The sequence below is a fragment of the Galendromus occidentalis genome, unplaced genomic scaffold (assembly GCF_000255335.2).
Source record: "Galendromus occidentalis unplaced genomic scaffold, Mocc_1.1 scf7180000077495, whole genome shotgun sequence".
NCBI lineage: Eukaryota > Metazoa > Arthropoda > Arachnida > Mesostigmata > Phytoseiidae > Galendromus > Galendromus occidentalis.
Window position 1 is genome coordinate 471868 of NW_003805483.1, and position 19993 is coordinate 491860.

A 19993-nucleotide genomic window follows, 5' to 3' on the forward strand; every position below is an offset into this window, starting at 1 on the left:
TCTCCAGACAAAAAACAACTCAGAACTTCTGAACAACTTGGGTAACTTCATCTTCCGGTGCTTGTCGTTTGCCTGCACGCGCTTCGAGAATCGCGTTCCCGAGAGCGAGGGGGAACTGGAAGATACCGATAAGAACGTTCTGGCCCAGGTCGCACGGTACTATCAGGAATTCCTGGAAAATTTTGAAAACCTGCACATCCGAGACGCCCTCCGTGCTGTTCTCATGATCTCGAAAGCCGGCAACCAGTACGTCCAAGCGTCCAAACCCTGGGAAAAAGTCAAAAACAAGGAGACCATCGGTCGCAGTAAAACCATAGTGTACATCGGAATTCAGATCTGTGCTCTGGTCGCAGGTTGCCTCGAGCCATTCATGCCCAAGACGGCGGCTGAGCTCCGGAGACAGCTCAATATTGAAAAATTGGTGCTCGAGGACGAGTTCCGACCCCTGATTGCTGGCAATCATTCCCTCAATGAGCCGCAGCCGTTATTCAAAAAAATCGAGACCGAGCAGATTGAAGAGTTTCAGAAAAAGTTCGCGGGTCAACCGGAAGCGGGGGGATCGAGCGTCAAGGTCCTTGGAACTCCTGAGGAAATTGAAGCCAAGGTCAAGGAACAAGGCGACAAGGTCCGATCCCTGAAAGCGGCCAAGGCAGATAAGGCCACCATTGCAAGCGCGGTGAGTGTTGCGAGTACATCAATAACATGATCCCTCTCGATATACCGCATATCGGTGGCTCAGTCGATTCGATCTTCCCGAGCAATCCGCTGTCAAGCATAGCATTATGGGATTCTAATCTCTGACTTCTTCAATAGGTGGTGCTTCTGAAGGATCTCAAAGCCCAGCTCGCTATGGCGACGAATAAATGAAGAAGACGGCGATATTTATTTGTGTGTAATTTCTGAATAATAATTGAATGAATTTATGCATGGATGCCTCATTGAATTCTGATCTCTTCGCTGGGCTTAAATTCGGAATTGATATTCCCCTTCCGTGATGCAAACGTCGAGCGATGTTGAGAGGAAGCGTGCAAAAAGATCCGAAAATATATATCGAGAGACTGAGATCTCAGTCTAGTCTTCGATTCGGAATGGTTCGCGCCAAGGTTGCTGGTCCAGAGTCCGAAATCCCGAATCCCTCCCTCGCAACGAGGGCGTTTCTCTTTCTGATCCATTCGTGGCGGGTGGAAATTCCATCGAAAATCCAGTCACACTTCACGGATTCCTCGTGGTGAGTCAGACTCTCTCTCGGATGGATGAGGAATAATTTTACTCTTACGAGCGAAGCCGCAGCCCACGTTCAAGGAAGACCTGCTTTAAGGAATGAATTTCGCGAGTCATAGATTCGGGAAATAGAGGTACAAGTAGAAAATATTCTGGATACGGCCCCCGCCCCGGTTGAAACGCTCGTTGCAAGTTATCGGCGGAATGTCAATGGGAACTTTTTCCTAGAACCGGAAAGCAGGAGGAATCTTGATCCAATCTGGGAATGTCCATCTGATTTGCTATATTAATTAATATCGGGAACATCTGCCTTCCCGGAAGCATCTGATAACATCATCAGATGTTTTTCATGCACGTGTTTTTCTGGGCGAATCTTGTCCAACCCATCGTACGCTCTGGCGGATGCGGAGGCCTTCTCTTCTTAGGGATCCCAAAAATGCTGTAGTAAGTAGAACGAGTTCCGCGAATAGCGTGTACATCAGTTCCGCGTAAAACAGGAGCTAGGTGATGACGGTGAATCGAGTTAGCTCTTGACGAAAGATCAACCGCGGGAGCTTACGATTTTCGCATTCACCGGAATCGATCATCCCACGAGAGTTGATATTAGCCTGAATCATTGGATTCCACTATATTCGGGGATACGGAGGACATTCCTCCAACGTAGCGTCATTTCGAGGAAGTTTTCGTGAAGTCCCATGAAGGGACCGTGACGCATCTGCCAAGATACAGTTTTCTGGTGTCCTTGTCTCGTTTTCGACTCACAGAGGGAGTCAGATCGCCGTTACAAGCGGAAGGGATCCCTTGGAGTCTGCTCGCAAATGACCGAAGTGATGGGAGCTGAGCTCTGAGTGGGCGTCTGGGAGTCCGATTGCGGGTATGAGCAGCTTCTATCAACTAATAATCAGCTAATATATCAGATATCAACAATATCAGGATAAGGGATGGAAGAAAGAGTCCTTATTGTTCGTTTGTCCCATTGTCTCAACATATATGATATGTTTCGAGGTTGAAACGGCATGCTTTCAGATTCGGAAGCATTCGATTGCTGGGACTCGATATCATTCCTCTCAAAGTACACATGAGCCAATGCGGTCTTTCGAGATCGAATAGAAAATTTCAGACAAGGCCTCTCTAGCTCAATATCACCGAGAGGCGACGATTCGAGGCTGGACTGGTTGTAACATTGGTCGAATAGTAGATTTTTAAGATGGCCACGATTGACCCTCACGACGTTGTGAGGCACGTGTCCACGAACCGTCTGAACAGTGGACCGGGGATGGGAAAACCACAATTTATTTATTTATTCAAATAAATAACTATACATACGTAATCGATGAGCTCTCGCATGGAGTCTGCCCGTCTGAGATGGCGATTGCTCCCTCGATTCTCCGTCGGGATCATCTTCCCGGTCTATCCCCGAGAGATTCGTTCGGCTTTTTGTTCTGACTATTTTTCTTCAGGATTCGGCAGCGTTTCGGGTAGAACAAGTGTTCCGCAAAATACAATAACTATGGGAGGTATTTGCGGAATGAGATTTCACAGCGAGTGCGCCAGCCATTCGGCTTCTCGCAATAGTTTCTATCCAGATCTCTATTGGACCGGGTGAGGTCTTCGGCATGTACATTGGCTGCATTCAGAGGTCCAATAAAATTTACAGCATTTAGGATCTTCCGGGATGGCACTCTTCCGCGTCTCTCTGGCTCGGTTTCTTACGCGGGAGATAAACATTCAGGGCGCTGAGGCAGCTGACACCGTGGATACTGATGGTTCCATTTTGCATTCACTCGTTCGGAATCTTCCCGATTTCAGCTGAGCGTTCCCCGTCATGGAATGTCGGAGCGCGCGGAAACTCAACTTCGAGAGTCTCTTCGGTGGAGGACCCTCGTAGCGAGGATTGAACCTGCGGGGAACCGGCTTCGGCCGACACACGAACCACCACAACAATGCCGTTAGGATGCTCAACAGGACCAGCATCACGGCGCCTACGACCACGTAGAAGCGAGTGGATCCCGCTTTCAGGTCGAATACGTTAAAGCTGTCAGATTCGTTCGTCCTGAGGTAGGGCATCTCCTCGACAACGACATCTGAGCTCTGGGAGGTTTTCGTCAGAATTTGAGTTCTCTCCTCGAGATTATTCATTCTTGAGCGTCGCTGAGGCGATCGGTTCACGTAGAGAACCGTGCTGCTCACCGTGACAGAATTCTCCAGGAACGGATCGTCTACGGGTGCAAGATTCACTACGTGCAGAAAGGAAGCCACCAACAGCAACGCCAGCATTCTGTCGATCGTCGTGGATTTTCGGATGAGTAGACTCCTCCAGAGCACACTTTAATTCCTAGATGGAAAAACGCGACTTTCACTCAACGCGCATCACACGCAGCTGGCGGCTTCCTCTGTGGACGGGATGGCGCGTGATACTTCCGCGGCGCAGTGTAGGTAGAAATTTACGGAGCGTTGCACGAATCAATGCACTTTCGGAACCAGACTTTGAAGTCGCCGTTCAACACACTGCTTCACAGAATAAATTGATGACACGCGCGAAAGATGTTCACCCGTTCACCGTGCCGGTCGTTGTGTGTCTGGCTCCTGCCTCAGCGTGGCTGCAGGCTGTGTAATCATTCTCGCATGGTCCTCTCCACGCCATGAGTAAACCCCGGTGCGTAACGTTTACGGCGCAGACAGTTGGCTTTCAAACTTACGGACCGGCCCGACGCACGTATGGATGGACCAACCGACTGACTGAGAGACTGACGAACGAGGGAGAATCTGCGTCGGAAGCGGTCGGGGCGAAGGCAGAAACCTGGATCGTCGAGGGGTGCTGTCGGTGGCTCGGTCGCGTGTTGAACGTTGAGGCTTCGGACTTGCTCAGCAGATGTTCAAGATCGGACCGGCGCCGAAGTTTGAGAGAGGACCAGAACAAAGGCATCGAATTCTCGCTCCCTCGCTACATACATATCGTATTGTAGAACGGCGACGTGGAAGGAGGAAAAAACCTTCAAAACTCCGCGCCATCGGCACGGCGCCGCGGTTTGAGAGGTCAGAGGGGAAGCAGAGGGGGTTTCCCGTCATTCTTAGTATTTTTGGATACAATGAACCTAGAACCGGAGATTCTATAAGCCACCCAATTCCAAAAACCCTACCAGACCAATCACAAAAATTCTGCGAGCTCGACCACGGACATTCCAAAGCGAATCGCGCGGAGATCTGTTCCGGAAGATTACGAGTAGAGCATGACGTAAAAACATAATCTCTCGTTTCGCGAATCGAGTGCGCACGGCCAAATCAACTTCGAGCGCGGCGACCTGTGGATTTAGGACAAATCAAATATAGGTATATATTTTTTGCGGTCGCGACAGAGTCGGCTCGCTCGGGCCGTCGGAGCGTTTTCCTGTTCAAGGTGGATACGAGAAACGTAAAATTCTCACACTGGCGGACAGGTGAATCAACAAAATGGGAGACCTGCCTATAGGAGGAGGCAGGGAATTCATAGGTGATCGAAGTGATGGTTTCCCAATAACAGCTTCGCCGGTTGGTTCCGCTCCGATTTCGCGCAACATGGATTTGCCTATGGCGACGTCCTTCGTCACGTGACAGGTGCCACGCGAATCAAACAATTGTTCTTCTATATTAAGCAAAGTGTTTGATCGGATAAATATATCCCCATAGAATGGGTACGTGTCGCCAGCATCGTTGGCGTACCCGCTTCCGAACTAGCGTCCGACGAAGACGTGGAGTGTCCGGCGGTGATCAATGAGCATTGGTAAACCCTCGCTTTCACTGTTACAAAAGCAGGTGATCCCCGAACGTATTTCGTTACGCTGAAGTTCGTGCGGAGCGATCTACCGGCCATCGGCCTTCCTGGCCGACCCAACGGACTTTCACTGTCAACAACTTCGAACTTCTTCGTGGTTCAAATGGCTTCTTAGGCATCGCGTGGATGACGAGGGCGGAGAAGCACCCGAAGTCCTGTCGTTAGTTCTTGTGAAGCTCGGTTCGAGGATACATCTGCGATGACTCGGGTCTGGAAGCGCTCTTTCTTTCCTGAGAAAAAAACTGAGCCTAACTGGAACGCGAGTCCGAACTCCTGCGTAATCCCGTTCAGACAAGACTCTCGCAGCACTGCCTCCTCGATCGATAAATCTCCCGGGACGATAGCTACTCGAGATCTCGAGGACATGCTGAAATAGGATTTCCCTGTATCGTGCATGCGGGGGCAGCGGGCTCTTCTTGCCGTTGAAAAGAAGGCTGGAGACCGCTTTCGTCATTTGAGCGGAAATACTTCGAGAGCGATATCCGTCGAATCCGAGTCTGACTGACTGGCTGCGTGACTGACTGAGCTGTTTCGCCTACCATGAGCAAGTAGAGTGATGCAACTTTTACCTTTCAAAGAGATCTTGGCTCCCTCCAGGGGGGTTCCTGAAGTCCTACTCCTAGACGTCCCGGAGAGTCTGGATTTGGAGCAGTGAGTTAGTCATCAATCCTAAGAGACGGAATAGATCCAGAGTTTCATTAATTCAGGTTCCAGCTTATTCCCTGTCGTCCGGAAAACTTCGTGAGCGGTCTTCACTACCCGAGAAATTATTTCCCCCTGGAAACGCTTCCTTACTCGGCTCGGACAATTTCTCAGAAAGAAGTTGGTACGCACAGAATTTTCGGTAGTAGGCCGGCTTCTCACTTGGCTAGCAGCGATTCACGCCCGAAAAAGCTTACTGATTCGCTCTGAGTGTGACCGGAGACGCTGAGCCGTGGACTGAATCTTCTTACTAGGCTTATAAACTTTGGGAAGCGGCCGCTAGAATGGAAAGTTTTTGTCGTACGTTCCGTCGATTTTCCGATCGATCGGTCGGTCGGTCGATGTTCGCTCATTGTTCAGTCCTCAGAGTGGCCGTCACTGCGAAGCGGGTTTTCGCCGCGAAAGTGTGACCCTAGCGAGACCTCCAATCATCGAAGGTTCATTGAAAACTCGCAGCTAGGATTGAGCCGATCATCAAACCGCTTCCCATAAGATGCGTTCACGAAAAGAATATTTCACGATGACGACCCGATCCTAGGGACCCGCACAAAAATCCGATCCACGATGGAACAGCTCTACTCACAGACAGTTCCTCCGTCAACCAGCTCGGCGTATAAACGGAAGGCAGGCAAGATGTTGTAAGAGCAATAATTATTATAGCAAATCGAAAGTCAATTCGATATTCTGAATAACAACAGCGGGACATGAGCGGACGGCTCGTCGAGCTATCACTGCCGATCTGAACGAGATTCTCCATCCTCCAGGGATACAGATCGATTTTTGAATGCTCTCTAGGATCTATAGTCCTCTGGACGGATCAAGTTAATCATTAACATAGCGTAGGCTCATACAGATTTTCTTTTCTTTCTGTTGGCTCCGTGATGAACGTCCGATTCAGAGTCGACGTTGTATAGCGATTTGCATTCACACAGATGGTACGGGCGGGACCTCATGAAATCTTGGCAAACGTCATCCACTCATTTGATGAAATCCATCCGGAGCGCCATGAACAAAGGTGACTTTACGCCCGAGCGATTCCTCTGACTCCCGCTGCAGGAGGCAGTATCTTGAGCTCACCTCATGCCAGATACTTAGAAAGAGTCACCTTCCGAACTGAAGGCCGATCTGAGGACGGAAACGTGCTCCCCGTTGGCGATTCTTCCATCGAGAAACTCATAATTCAATTCTGCGGAGGAATCAACGCGTGATTTCCTCCCGCGGGCTTGATTCTTCTGCATACTACAGCCCGTGATAATTAGAACGATTCCCAACAGTTGTGGTAATCCTTCTGGCTCTGCCCACCGTCACGAGGATCAAAGTTTCCCGTTGAACTGCATCTCCGAAAACCGAAATTGCCAACGTTCGATCCAACCTCCCTTGGACGTAGGTCAGAATTTGCCTTCTGCGATTCGTCACAAGTTCTCGTTGAGCTCCCAGATCCTGATGAACCGCGAATAAGATGCGACACTTCGCCGGGTCCTCGTGATGCAGACACAAAGTTTCATTGGCGCGAACGGCTGCAGTGCTCATTCCGCCGCATCCTCTTGGGAAGATGAGAGAAAGGGAAACTGGAGATGGATTTTCAGAGAGGGCCTTCGCCAGAGAGGGAGAGCCGCGGATCACACACGGGCGCGAAAAACTTGTCGCCGGCAGAAGGAATCCTCGCGCGGGCAGGGGTGTGTTTGAAATTGTGCCGTGCTGTGGTCGTTGTTCTGTGAGATCCGCCCGCTAGATCTGTCCGAATCCCCACCCGAAAGCGCAACAACTGTTTTTAGTGGCCCCGTGTGGTGCTCCTGTGTCTTCGGATCAGTGTCTGTCAAATGGCAACAACGAGTGAAAGGATCCTGTAGCAATGTGAAACCTTGATAGTGTACCTCCGTCCGGCGGAACGAAATGCCGTTCCCGAAGTGGAGTGTGGACCCGGTCTACCTTTCGAGACGGGCAATTCCACCCGATAAACAAATCGAGGATGAACTAGAGTGCAACGCGCTTCTGACGCTCGCGGCGACGTTGAGGCAACTGGCCGATCTGACGAGGATCGTCGACGTCGTGTTCGAAGAGCTGGGCACAGAGTGCGGTCGTTTGGTTGAACGAAGTGAAAATGTCGCGAGGAGAGCTCAAGGACTTGCCGAAATCGTCGACAAGCTTGACGCCAAGAAGGTCCAAGTTCGTAAGTATTACCAAAGCAGCCTTGGCTCTACTAGGGTTCGTCACGCCACTGAACTTGAACAAACAAAGGATGGAACTGCCTCTCTGATCGGAATTACCACCTATTGTTGAATAATGCTGAAGAGGATGGAGCACGTGAGTTCGTAACGACTCAGGATCGCGCAGACCGTCGTCGTTCGTCCCGGATCCGATGCTTCAGACGGGTTAAAACAAGCACTTGTGCGCGGTCGGTCAGTCAGTCAGACGGCTCACTGACCGGGTCGGTCATCGACGCGGAACTAGTGATCGAATCTGAGAGATGCGAGCGTCGGTCTTGGAGAAGAATGCCATTCTCTCCAATTTATGGAAGATTCCGACAAGCCATAATCGAACGAGTACGATGCGAACTTCATTCGTGACGGGACCCGCGCCGCCGCCGCCGCTGCCACCGAAACAGTACCGAGCCTATGGACGACCCCCTGCTGTTTCATCCTTGAGATGTCGCGCTCAATGCTGTACACGGTCGTTGGCATAGTCAGGAATCCGGCTCTGTGTGTTTGTCAGCACTCCCGCTAGACGAATGACTTTCAGTAGCTAGAAATTGACCCTCGGCTCCGATGCTTCTTCGTATCGGATCGTTCGGCCCCTTCCAGAATTATTATTACGCCATCGATGCGTAAAATGTTATTTTGGAAGCGGCACTGACAAGTGGAAAGGTCGAATCATCGTCGGCTAGATGATGCTGGCGGGATCCGAGGAGAATAATCCGGGACGTTCGCTACATTCGTCGGATTCTTTGATCGAGGCTTTCAGAAGACGACCTGCCGGACTCGATATCTGGGCGTTTTCCTCGAGCAGCGCTTCGGCCATAGATGTAGCGAACATGAGAGCAGCCCTGGCAGCAGCTTCTTCTAGCGCTCCATAGCGTTAAAGTTTGTCTGTTTGTCAGTGAACTGAACTGAACAACGAGGTACCAAGCGCTCGCCGTGGTTTCGTTCGTTCGTTCGTTCGTTGGCTGCCGGCTCCGTCCGTCCCTCTGACTGCCGCCGGCTGAGTGGCCCATGCCGTCAACATCTCTCAATGCTTTGAGCGCGTTCCTATTTTGCTTTACTGCTCCCGCTACAATGCTCGGCATTTTTTGTTCTGTCAGACCTATGCTCAATCGCTGGGTGCTTATCATCAGCTGGTGTCTTCGTCGGTGATGGGGAACGAGCTGCGAGGAATCGAGAGGGATGTAACGCCGAGCGCCGAGGGTAAAATAGATCGAAGGTTCCGAACGTGAGTTCAGACATTGATGAGCGAGAGTCCGGAGCTCTGATTTCTAGCGGTGAATTAGTCAGAAAACTCGAATCTGTTGATGACGGCCATGACGACCGTATTGAGCGCAAGTTGAGATTGAGCAATTTTTTCTCGGTCAGACAGCCTCACCGCGACGATACCGCGGAACTTCCCCGAAAGAATTTTCAATGAGCATGCAGCCCATAACTCACGGGGTGGTCTCCGGGCTCCTCCGCCGAGCTCTTGTAAACAGGACTCGCTGGATAATCTATCGGGAGATCGTCGGATCCCAGGGAGAGAGAGGAATTCGGAGCGACTCGAGAGAATTCGCTGCCTAATAAACCTGCCGTTCTGGATTTTTCGAGAGGTGCACCGAAATCCACGACGACGGTCCAATTTGTGGCAACAAGTGCTACCGCTGTCGCAGCCTCACCGATCGTATGGAGAGGCGATGACAGGCACACTCGATTCCACGGGGGCATCAATGATCAGGAGCTCTCCAGACGAATGTAGCAATATCTATTATTTGGGAGAAAAGAAGAGCTGTCCTTAGCGATAGCATAACTATCTCGAGACTCACTCAGAGCCAAATAAGAGCCGACACACAACTCGTTCTCTCGCTCGCTCCGCAACGTTGTTGTCGCCGTTGTTGTAACTCTCGCAGCATTTGCTGCTCGCTGTAGCCGCCGCCGCTGCTGCTGTTGATGCTACCCGCGTACAATGATGAATTAGATTATCAGACTCATTGGGGCCACCCCGATGCCGCTTTAAGGGTTCACGGAATCCCGGCTCGGTGTCGCCGCTGCCGCCATCGCGTTGTATGTCCAGACCTCGTTCCCTCCTCAGAACTTCAAGTCCGGCCGTTGGAGAACGAATGGCGCGCAAAATATCGATCCCCCTCGCGTTTTCACATGGGATTCGGATGCGACGGGTCGACTCCGGCGCAATAACGTACTACACCAGCTGAGGCAGAGGCTGCGTTCAGGTGAATGCGATCCCGTCGTTTTGACTAAGGCCAAGCTCGAAGTGAGACTACTCGAGCGAAATCAATGAACGGCGATGACAGGTCTCACGTTTCAAGAAAGACGGAGATAAATACGGAGAAAGAGAAACTCTGAGAGAGAGAGGGAGAGCGCGTCAACGATATGGAGTTGTCAACGGAGTCGGTTCCAGCGTCGTGAATCATCTTTTCGCATCGCGTCGAGAATCGCTGGAGATCCAGCTCTCTGGTACCTTCAACGAGAAACATCTGAGTGCGACTCATTTCCCGAGAAGAGGCTCACATGATCGGCAACTTTACCCTTGCTGACAGAGCGACCGTTGATTCATTTTCCATTTTTCATTCCTAGAAAGTTGGAGCGAAGGTTAACGAAGAATGTTCTGAGACTCGGGGGAATTGTCGAGATTCACGCTCGTCCCGTATGGAATTCAGCTCTCTAAACCGATGGGTTTCAGAACCTCAGGAGCAACCAATTACCTCGACGGTGCACTATTTTCTCTTCGGATCTGGGCTGTAGACTTGCTTCTTTTATGAGACCGTTCAAGTCGGAGAGTTCGCTGAAACGCTTGAAATACCCAACTGAGCGGGACGTACGGATTCTTCAATCCGACGCTCGGGAACTCACAAACGAACACCCCTCCGTCTACAAAAGATCAATCTCGTAAACATGTCAGCTACCTCTGGTCGCAGTCGAGACAGGATTCGTGTCTCGGGGACGAGTCATGGATTTTCGAGCGCGTCAACGCAGCTGACCCCATACGTAATCAGGAATTTTAGAGAACCATTGAGCTGTCAAAGTACTAGAAGTTGGAAGATTTACTTTTGGACTCGCGAATGAAGCGCAGTGAGTGTTGAGCGGGTTCTGCGAGAGAATCCGCGATGCGATCGCCGCTATTCCGGCAGGTGAACGAATTCCGCGTGGGACTCTCGAGTGCTCCTGGACGACAAAAGTGTCCTTTCGGGGACACCTACCACCCTGACGATACGCGTAGCTGTTTTGAGCGACTGTTTTCACTTCCGCAAAAGCTCGTTTTGCTTCGCAAATGTCCAACAAGCGAAAGTTTCGAATTTTTTCGAGTGGACCGAGCTGTGTTTCAAATGTTGCGGTCCTCTTGCGGTGGGGCCACGCGCTCCGCTCCGATGGTTCGCGTGAAAGGTGGGAGCAGTCGCTGCAGCGGCTCAAACTTAACAGCAAGCCGTCGTTTACGTAGGACAGTCGCCCGTGATGCGACATGTTGCTCATGGCGTCTCTAGTGCCGCTAGCGCGGAATGAGTTCTCCACTACGCTACTTACTGTCGAGCAAATTTGAATTAATTGCTGAATTGTTCGCGGACCTTCTGAGCTGATAAGGGGAATAGCGAACGAAGCTCGCGAAACATCCCGGCGACATGCTGTGCAGAATACAGTTCCCTCGCGCCCTCAGTTCTAGATGGGCGATGCGAGAGTCGGCTTGTTTATTCGAAGAAAATTCGCCGCCAGGGCTGATATCGAAACTCTCCGAAACCGAGCTTTATCGTCGAACGCAAGGGAGATTATTCTTTCGCAAACGACTCGTTCCGAACAGGTAGATATGCCATGCAAAATCACTCGACCGGAATACCCAGCCAGCTCGCACCAGCTAACCAGTCGACCGATCAGCAAACTATTAGTACGATGTGGTTGGAATATCTCTCAAACGAAACAATTCAAAATTAACAAAAGCGAGATTACTTCCCGGGCAGCTATTAATGAGCCTGAGGTATCTCCACCCCGGTCTCCGAACTTGAGCTGAATCATTAGAGAACGTGAAGGGCTCGCTCGCTGCTTTACCAAGAGGGAAAAACTTAATCGTTCTTAATTGTCGTCGAGTTCTCACTCCAACTTCCAATTCACGCTCTCCATTCGCGGGAATCTGCGTGAGGCTTCGCTGTGGTAGACCGTGTCGGTCGGGTCGAGCGTTGCGATGATTTTGTGCGACCGATAAAATGCTCGCTCCCGGGTGATGAAGTTGACCTTTACATATTGCTGATTCCGATTCTGACGGTCATGACAACATTTTGTTCTCGATTTTCGAAATGCTCAAAAGAAGAAGAGTCCCGAGAAGGGCGCGGGTCGACAGAAAGAATGAATCGCCGAAAACGGCAGCAGCACGCGATGGCTGCCATAAACGCTTATTGAACTCAGTCGAAGCGTCGAGCCACACCAGCGGCGGGGATGGACCGAGGATTCTGCGAAACAATTTCAAAGAACCGGGGACCGGAGCAGGAAGTAGAGAATTCTCCACAATCAGGAGAGTGGTCAAGCAGGGAATAATCATAATCCGAACGCTCATCCTTTCCCCCTGTCGTCCGTGGGAGACTTGTGCCGAAGGCACACTCCGAGTCTCGACCCTCCGGCTCGGGCTGTTCCACGGTGCGGCTCCAGCGTACGCTTCATTGCGGTGAAAAATGATGGAAATATCTCCGCTTGAGTCTCCACTCCCCGATTTGGAAGAGTTTCCGGCGTTTTTCAAGAAGCGTCTCCCCGGAAGCGAGGCTGGGCGAGCGGCTTCGATTTCCGGCTGCTGACCCGACTTATTCTCCTCTTCGGTCTCTGGCGTGCGTCATGTTTACGTATGTATTTATGCAAAAGGGTTCTCCCTTTAAATGTACTTGCCTGAACTCGCTCACGCTTTCATGTTCCCGCTTGAGAGAAACCTCCTTATTGCTCATGCTAGGGTTCGATGTGGTTCGTCGATCATTGAAATTTCGAGTGTGAGAATTTCGATTCTCTCTGAAGCTATGCTTCGCTCCTGGGGAATATTGGATTTTCCTTACGGAGAGCCCGATGTGAATTTATCCGACAGTGCTCATGATCGATCCATCGATTGGACAAATCGGAGCTCCAACCTAATCTTGCGAAATGATTAGCCCGTCGGAATGCGCGCGGCCGAGAAATTCGCTCTCGAGATAGCAAGAGCTGAGAAATCTGTCGTCGCAGTCGTTGTCGTGACCTCTCGAGCCATTGAGCTGACGGGCTCAGAGATCTTCCCATGCTTCCATTCCACACTTCGAGTCGCTTCATTTGCTGGACTTAATTCCAGTTCACAGCATGAAAGAGTTGGCCGGCTAGCGAAGACTCGACTTAGATCGCACCGCGGGGCTCGGAGGAGGAGACTCTGTACCGCCGATGTCTGACCGTTGTGAGTCTTCGAAGAAGCGTTTTAAGACGACACTCAGAGAGACATGTTTCTTTTTCTGGCAGCAGAAATTTGTGGAATTTCCAACACCTCGAGCTCCGAGCTCACTCGCTGCAGAGTTTCTTCGGGAAGGCGCTTGTGTCTTCTGCAAGTCACCGAGTTCTCATCGCTGCAGCCTTCAGTTGAGCTTCGGGAATAGTGTCGCATGTATCCGAGGCGTTCTCCCGTGCACCATGTCCTTCAAGAGAATGCTCGAGCTAAAACTCCGGTCCGGTTGGAGAACGCTCATAGCAGCCCATACTTCTGCCACTTTGGACCGGGTGTCGGGCTCGCTGCACAACGAACGACGCGGAAGCCGACGACTCCTCTGCATGATAAATTGAACGCCGATCGAATTCAATTCAAGACCTTTTCGTCACCGTGCCCCGGGTCACCCTCTCGAGAACAGCTCCAGGTGGTCCGGTATTCGCTCGCGACTGACTGAGATTCGTCGACGCCGCCACCGAAGCTTCCTAACAGCTGACTTGATCTCTGTGAGGGGTTTCTTCAACAAGCCGGCATTCGTCGTCGACGATGGCGGCAACCGTTGTCCATTAGCCGACCGATGTCGACACCGAGCTAATCCCCAGCGCCACGCTGTTCATAGAGAAGGACGGGTTTACGACGGTGGAGAAGAAAAGGAACACATCGATTGGAACTCGATGTTTGAAGATGTTCAATCAACTGACGTATGTAGTCGAGGTCGGCGCGAAGGCGATGGAGAAAAACTCGGGTTGGTCGCCTTCGAGAGGCCATCATCAATAACCTATCACGTTGTGCCATTGTTCTAATCTTGACCGAAGTTTTAGATTCACGTGCGTGTCTCTCCTCGAGGGCGGAGGCCTTGGGAACCTCATAAAAATCCTCATACGTCGATAACATGACGATGCTCCACCGTTGTTTGGAGATCATCAACGTTCTGCGTCCGTTTTTCTTACCCTCGCCGGTCGGCAAACTCGGCTCCGTGCTTCTGCTCTACGCCCTCCGCTCGTCGACGCAGCGAAGGAGCTTTCGGCATCGAACAGTGAAAACGATCCATGGGAATTCTCTCGAGAGACTGTTAGCGACGTGAACGTGACCTAAACGTGAATAATTCCGGAATCGAGAAAGTCCGGAATGAGCGGCCCCGAATGCGGTCGAGCGTTTTGGAAACCGATGAAGACTCTGTGCGAAGAAGAGGCGGAAGTTTCACGTACGAGAGATTTCGACTCGATTCGGAGATTTCGGATTCCTCGGGGAAAATCCCGTCGGGGAAGGACGATGGCTCCGACGGTATTCGTGAGCTTACACTGGGACTGTCGTCATCGAATGAGCGATCGACAGCCGACGATACGGTAACGGAGCAGCTCCCCATAATGAATGAGTACTTTGGACTCGTTCTACTGAGTTTCTCCTCTTTTTGCCGCGCTAGAAGACCACGGATGGCTGGACGTTGAATGGGTCGCTTGAGGGTCACGAGTATTTTGTCAAGTGTTTCCAGGAGTGCGATCGATATCCGTTCGACTCGATCTGCTCATGGAACGAATTCCTCGAACCTTGACGTGGGATCCTTCGCTGTTCCACCGGCGTAGATCTCGCCGGATTCGTCTGTGAAGCATATTCTGAAAAACAGCGACGGAGATAACAAATTCTGAGAAGAGACCGACTGCGAGGCCCGCTCGGTTTTTTGGCCACCATAGTCCGACCGGGAAAAATGAAATTGAGTAGTGGAAACTGGGTCCATAAAGAGCTTCCTTCAAGATGAAATCGGACAGCTAGTCGACTTGAACAAGAGAAAAAATCCCGCAAAGGAGAATACACTGAGCCATGAGAGCGGCAAGAAGACCGAATAGGTCATTTAGGTCTCGAATAGTTCTTCCTCGGAACGTTCCTCCATGAATCATTACAGCGCGCTCTCCAGATGGTTCCTTAGAGGGACGTTGAGTTATTACTGACCGGCTTCAGAGTGTAATTCGGATCCAGTTTCCTCAAAAACGAGAACGAGTCGGGTGACTCGGAGCAACGACAATCACACATCGAGCGGCACTATATCAGCGCTCTTCCAATTTTCGGAATCCCACGTTCCGAGAACTGCTCCGAAGGGACGTACGTATGTTCGACAATCGAATATTTGTAGCCAGAAAGGTCTCTGTTCGAGGTTCCGAGTAGAACGAGGATAGAGGTTTGAGTGCCTTTGCCCACCGGAAACACATTTCAGAATCGTTCCCAATCGATGTGCGCTCCGAAAATCTCATTCTACTGCAGATGGCGCCATCGCACGACATCGACGCTCATTGTCACTCTACAATGGGTCGCGTTCACGCTCTCGACTTTCCGGATATCGACGGATACTCAGATGTCCCGGGGTTTTTGATTTCGGCATTTTCCCTGAGCGTGCGTCGTGTTTTTCGCAGAGCGTCCCGCACGGGCGGAAGGACGAGATGATGAGTCGAATGTTGCGGCAGGCCCAGGGAAATTCTTTGCTGCTACCCAATGGCTCCGGTCCTTGGTCCTCATCGTCGAGAGCTACTGTGAGCTCAGTTAGCTCCTTCATATATCCTGTCAAGAGGAAAATTACAGAGCGAAACACGAAATCCTTAAGACTCTTCCCGCGAGCCAGGACCCGTTCTTCACCTCTGAGACGCTATTCCTATCATCATGACTTCATCCGCTCAGTTCACAGCGAGTCGCGAGCTTCCACTGCTCGTCCTGCCGGCGTTCTCCCCTCGCGCGTCGGGAGACCTTGTAGAAGGACATCGCCGACGCGAAATGTGAGACCGCCTCGGACTCGGCTCTGTATTCTGCTTCCCGGGCACCCGCATCGTGTCCCGGTTTTATTTTATGGGACGGTCGGGAAGCACGCAGATCATTAGGTGTCGTATTTAGGAATGGAAACCTATTCCGATGGTCGCTCCGCGGCTCTTCGCGCTGCTTTCGACCGTGCCCCGAAAAAAATCCTCGTGGAACGATGTTATCATAACGAAAAAAAAGTTTCGCTGCCTCTGCCGCGTGGTGCTGCCCTCTCGAATGTTTCCATTGCTGGCCGCTGCTGTTTTGTTTCCCAACAATCGCACTGCGCGCTTTTTGCGGAGAAGCGTGATCTGGAATTGTGTGCTCTTTTTTTCACACTGACTCCAACGGGTATTTATAAACAACACGTCTCGTAAACACTTCCTTCTTCCGTCTATTCTCATCATTTCTTCTCTTCAGAGTTTGATAAAGTGGAGAGTGCTCCGTGGGATTCTCTCGGGCGACTAGTCAGCACGAGTTTCCGGAATTACGACTATCAGCCTCGGTATCCTCCGTTTTTTTATCTACGGGCTCCTCGTTGCCTCGCAGCGAAATGCAGGGATCGAGAGGAGGAATGAATGTTTCCGTTTTGGCGGAGTATACCGAGACGCGAAAGGCTGCGGATACAAAAAAATATCGCCAGGGCTTGAGCTCGACAGCGAAGCGGATTAGAGTCGAATTCGTCAATGTTTCTGCTTTTGCGCCCGTGTTTCGAGCGAGGATGCAGCCTAGAGGCATTTTTTGACCCCTCTCGAAATTTCACGGACCTCAGAGGGGGCGTTCGCCCGAATCGTTTTTCAACGCAAAGCGCCGCGGTGTGCACAATTGCAGAGTTGCCCGATCGTTTTTGAAACATTGTTCTCGCTCAATTTTCGTTTCGTACAGCGGCCGTCAGTTTTCCTACGGATGGAAATTCACCCAGACTCTCTGCACTCTCGAAGGAACCAGCACGCGAGCCGCGGCAGAACCCGTTGGTCCGAACCCACACAGATCGGGCGCCGAGGGGAACAGCTGATTAAATCTCTCCGAATGGAGGGATCATACCCGGAACGCGCGTAACTTCCGACCTACTAATATCGATTCCGGCGTGTTCTCTCGGATTCAGTCGTTGGGATCCGGGTTATGAGCTTGTGAAAGATTTCATTTGAAAGCGTTTATTAAATTCCTGGCGAGCATTAACTCTCGGAGTCTCAACATGTCCACGAGTGAGTCTACGCCTGCCATGGGGCGAGCGCCAACTCTGCGAGCGGGGCCTGAACATCGCCGAGTCCTAACCAATAACCAACATCCCCCGAGCATCCTGCGAGTCCCCCGGTCTACCACCGACCGTCCGTCGACCGACCCAGCAACGCAAAGATTCACCACCCACCCATGCTTTCCCAGCATCGGGGCGTCGGTGACCCCAATGAAGGATATTGCGTCGAGAAAAACGACATCCGAAGGGTCTTTTACTCTCAGGGAGCACGAGGGGATTCGTCGACGGCAGGAAACAGGCAGACGCGTCATTGAATGAAAGCGTCCGAGTGGTGGATAGCCATCGATTTCTGTTCGCCTTCGTTTGCTGAAACTTGTCCATCCTTGACTCGGTTTTCGTTCCGCTCGTTTATGTTTCCTTTTTTCGTTGTGTTTGGTCGGCAGTGGCAGCATGTATTCAGACAGGACACGTCCAGTCAAATCAGTGAACTATCGCGCTTTCCCACCTCGGTCGTTCTAGCCCGCGCTGAAAGAGCACCGTGATCTCGATGTGAGCAGCGCCTGCGTTTGCAATTGAACGAGAAGGAGCCAAGACCGCTGAACAGTCGAGCTGAGACAAAGTGAAGGAACACTATCGGAGGAGGAGGCGCGGACCGATCCATTAATTGGATAACTTTTCCTTTAGTTTGTGTCGTGGAGCAAGTAAATGAGACTACTAAAGGTCCTCCTTCGAGAGGTCTCTTAATCAAGAGTACGAGCAGCTTTCGCAACACTGTCACAGCTCGGTGGGTGAATTTCTGCTCTAGTTCCCGATAATAAGTACAAGGGAACGCTCGGAGGGAACGTCGTACCGGGTCGAGCAGCGGATGGAGCGTCCGTCGATACTTCCTTTGCCGATGGAGGGTGAATTTCGCGGAAATGCTTCTGAGTGAGTAATTATTCAATGCCCAAAACCATGGGTCGAACGCTCGGACTGTCGTCGGTCGAAATACGTCCGTTGTGGGTCAGGTTAAAAGGCTGCTGGATGCAGCTATCAAGGACCGGTCTCGCAGTCAGTGTTTTCGGTGGTCCTGCTTAATCTCGACCTCATCTGCTGGGAGAATAGGGGTCACTCCTGAGGCACGTTCTGTCTAATTAGTGCCCTCATGGGAAGTGAGAAGCCACGGCCGCTGTGTACACATGGTGATGAACTCACTTCACACCTAGGTAGCTTCGACAATCCGCCCACCCTTTCCCTGTGGGAGGGGTACAGAACTCGAGTTCAGTTGCAGAACTGTTCAACGTACGCACATCTCCCAGGCGAGTATCGAAGGCTCGACTGGAAGAGGTTCCGCCGTGTCTGATTTCTCTCCGGGAAATCGAATCGGTCCTCGTCTTATCACCTATATCGACCACGAGGCAATGGAGAGAGCCTCTCGTAGTGGAATCATATGCGCTATATTCCTCGACAACGAGCTCCCTGACTCCGACGAACTTCAGTGGAGTCCGCACGAAGCGAGCCAATCTTTCGGTCCTAACCGTACGGGACGGAGGGCGGAGTGGGGCCTCCTGTACTGCCTAGTGTATCGAGGACAGTCGGGCTGGTTTGCTAGACCGAGTGAAGGTCGCGGTCTCCTCGTGGAGAGGTCTCGGCAGACTTCATTCGCCAAAAAGTCCTGGGGAAAGCGGGGGAACAACAAAACCAACGTCTACCGCCGACGAGACAAAACACCTCGGTAGGATAATTTCTAGGAACAGCGGAGCACTTGAAGGGCGACGAGCCGCGTCCAAGTAGGATTCACCTATTAGGCCCCATGATGATTATGTTGCCGGGGGAAGCAATGATGATGAGGGTAATATTTCGACAATTATTCAAACGAGACAGGAGTCCGGGGAAGAGAACAGCTGCAGCAGCAAGAGGACATCAGCATTTACTCCCCACCCGAAAGCTCTTTGCCGGTCACTTGACCACATGGAAACAATTTCCCCCGAGTGAAGATCCTATTCACTGGAGTCGGTAGAAGCACCCTGCATTGGTTGAGTATGCACCGATAATGTCAGCCGGTGGCGGGGACAAGCATCCTAAAATTGAGATGGAGTCTCTGAAACAAGGATACGAACCCAAAGCGCGCCCATACGGTGCTAGTAAACGAGCGACTCATTCACAAACGAGCTCATTTCTGACGCTCCAAAGGCGATGGGCGTTGTTTCCCGCGGTAGGCGCCGCAGCGACCGACTCAATGATACAGCGGGGAGGGGGTGGGGGTAGTCGCGCATTTGGCCGCGAAAGCCGACTTTCACACTTGCTTATTGTCGTTGTCTCTCACTCCGATGCTCACCGCGTGTCTCGGGAAACGGATAAGCAAGGGGACATTGTCTCATTATTCCTTGAGCAGCTTCCCCAACTCGGCGGTTAATCTTCCACTTGCTCGCACCGTACATTCTGATGTGCCTATGCAAAATCGTCTGCCGCAACGCCGACCGAGACCATGATAGATGTGGTTAGCAAAACAACTGGAATGCGAGCAAGCGAACTTCGTGGTGGATCGGGCTTCGGAAGCGAGAAGGGAAAAAAGAGGGAGACGTATTCGTCTCCCAAACTTCCTATTCGCATTTTTCCTGCGGGAAGCGTCCTGTCTCCCGACGACGGTCCCCTAGCTCGATTCGGGGCGCGAGGCGTCATGCTTTCGGAAC

At 51.6% G+C, this 19993-nt stretch overlaps 2 protein-coding genes across 2 annotated transcripts in view; both read left to right on the forward strand.

Moving 5' to 3' along the window:
• The window catches only part of LOC100907326 (methionine--tRNA ligase, cytoplasmic), a 1957-nt gene extending 1072 nt beyond the window's left edge, over nucleotides 1-885 (forward strand). The window contains exons 2-3 of the mRNA XM_018640643.2: nucleotides 3-676; nucleotides 814-885. Coding sequence (XP_018496159.2) covers nucleotides 3-676; nucleotides 814-867 — 728 coding nt within the window. The 3' untranslated portion in view covers nucleotides 868-885. The remainder of the gene's footprint in view (nucleotides 1-2; nucleotides 677-813) is intronic.
• Nucleotides 886-7627: 6742 nt separating this feature from the next.
• The window catches only part of LOC100907618 (NHS actin remodeling regulator GUK-holder), a 67971-nt gene continuing 55605 nt past the window's right edge, over nucleotides 7628-19993 (forward strand). Inside the window, exon 1 of the mRNA XM_029112339.1 lies at nucleotides 7628-7904. Coding sequence (XP_028968172.1) covers nucleotides 7628-7904 — 277 coding nt within the window. The remainder of the gene's footprint in view (nucleotides 7905-19993) is intronic.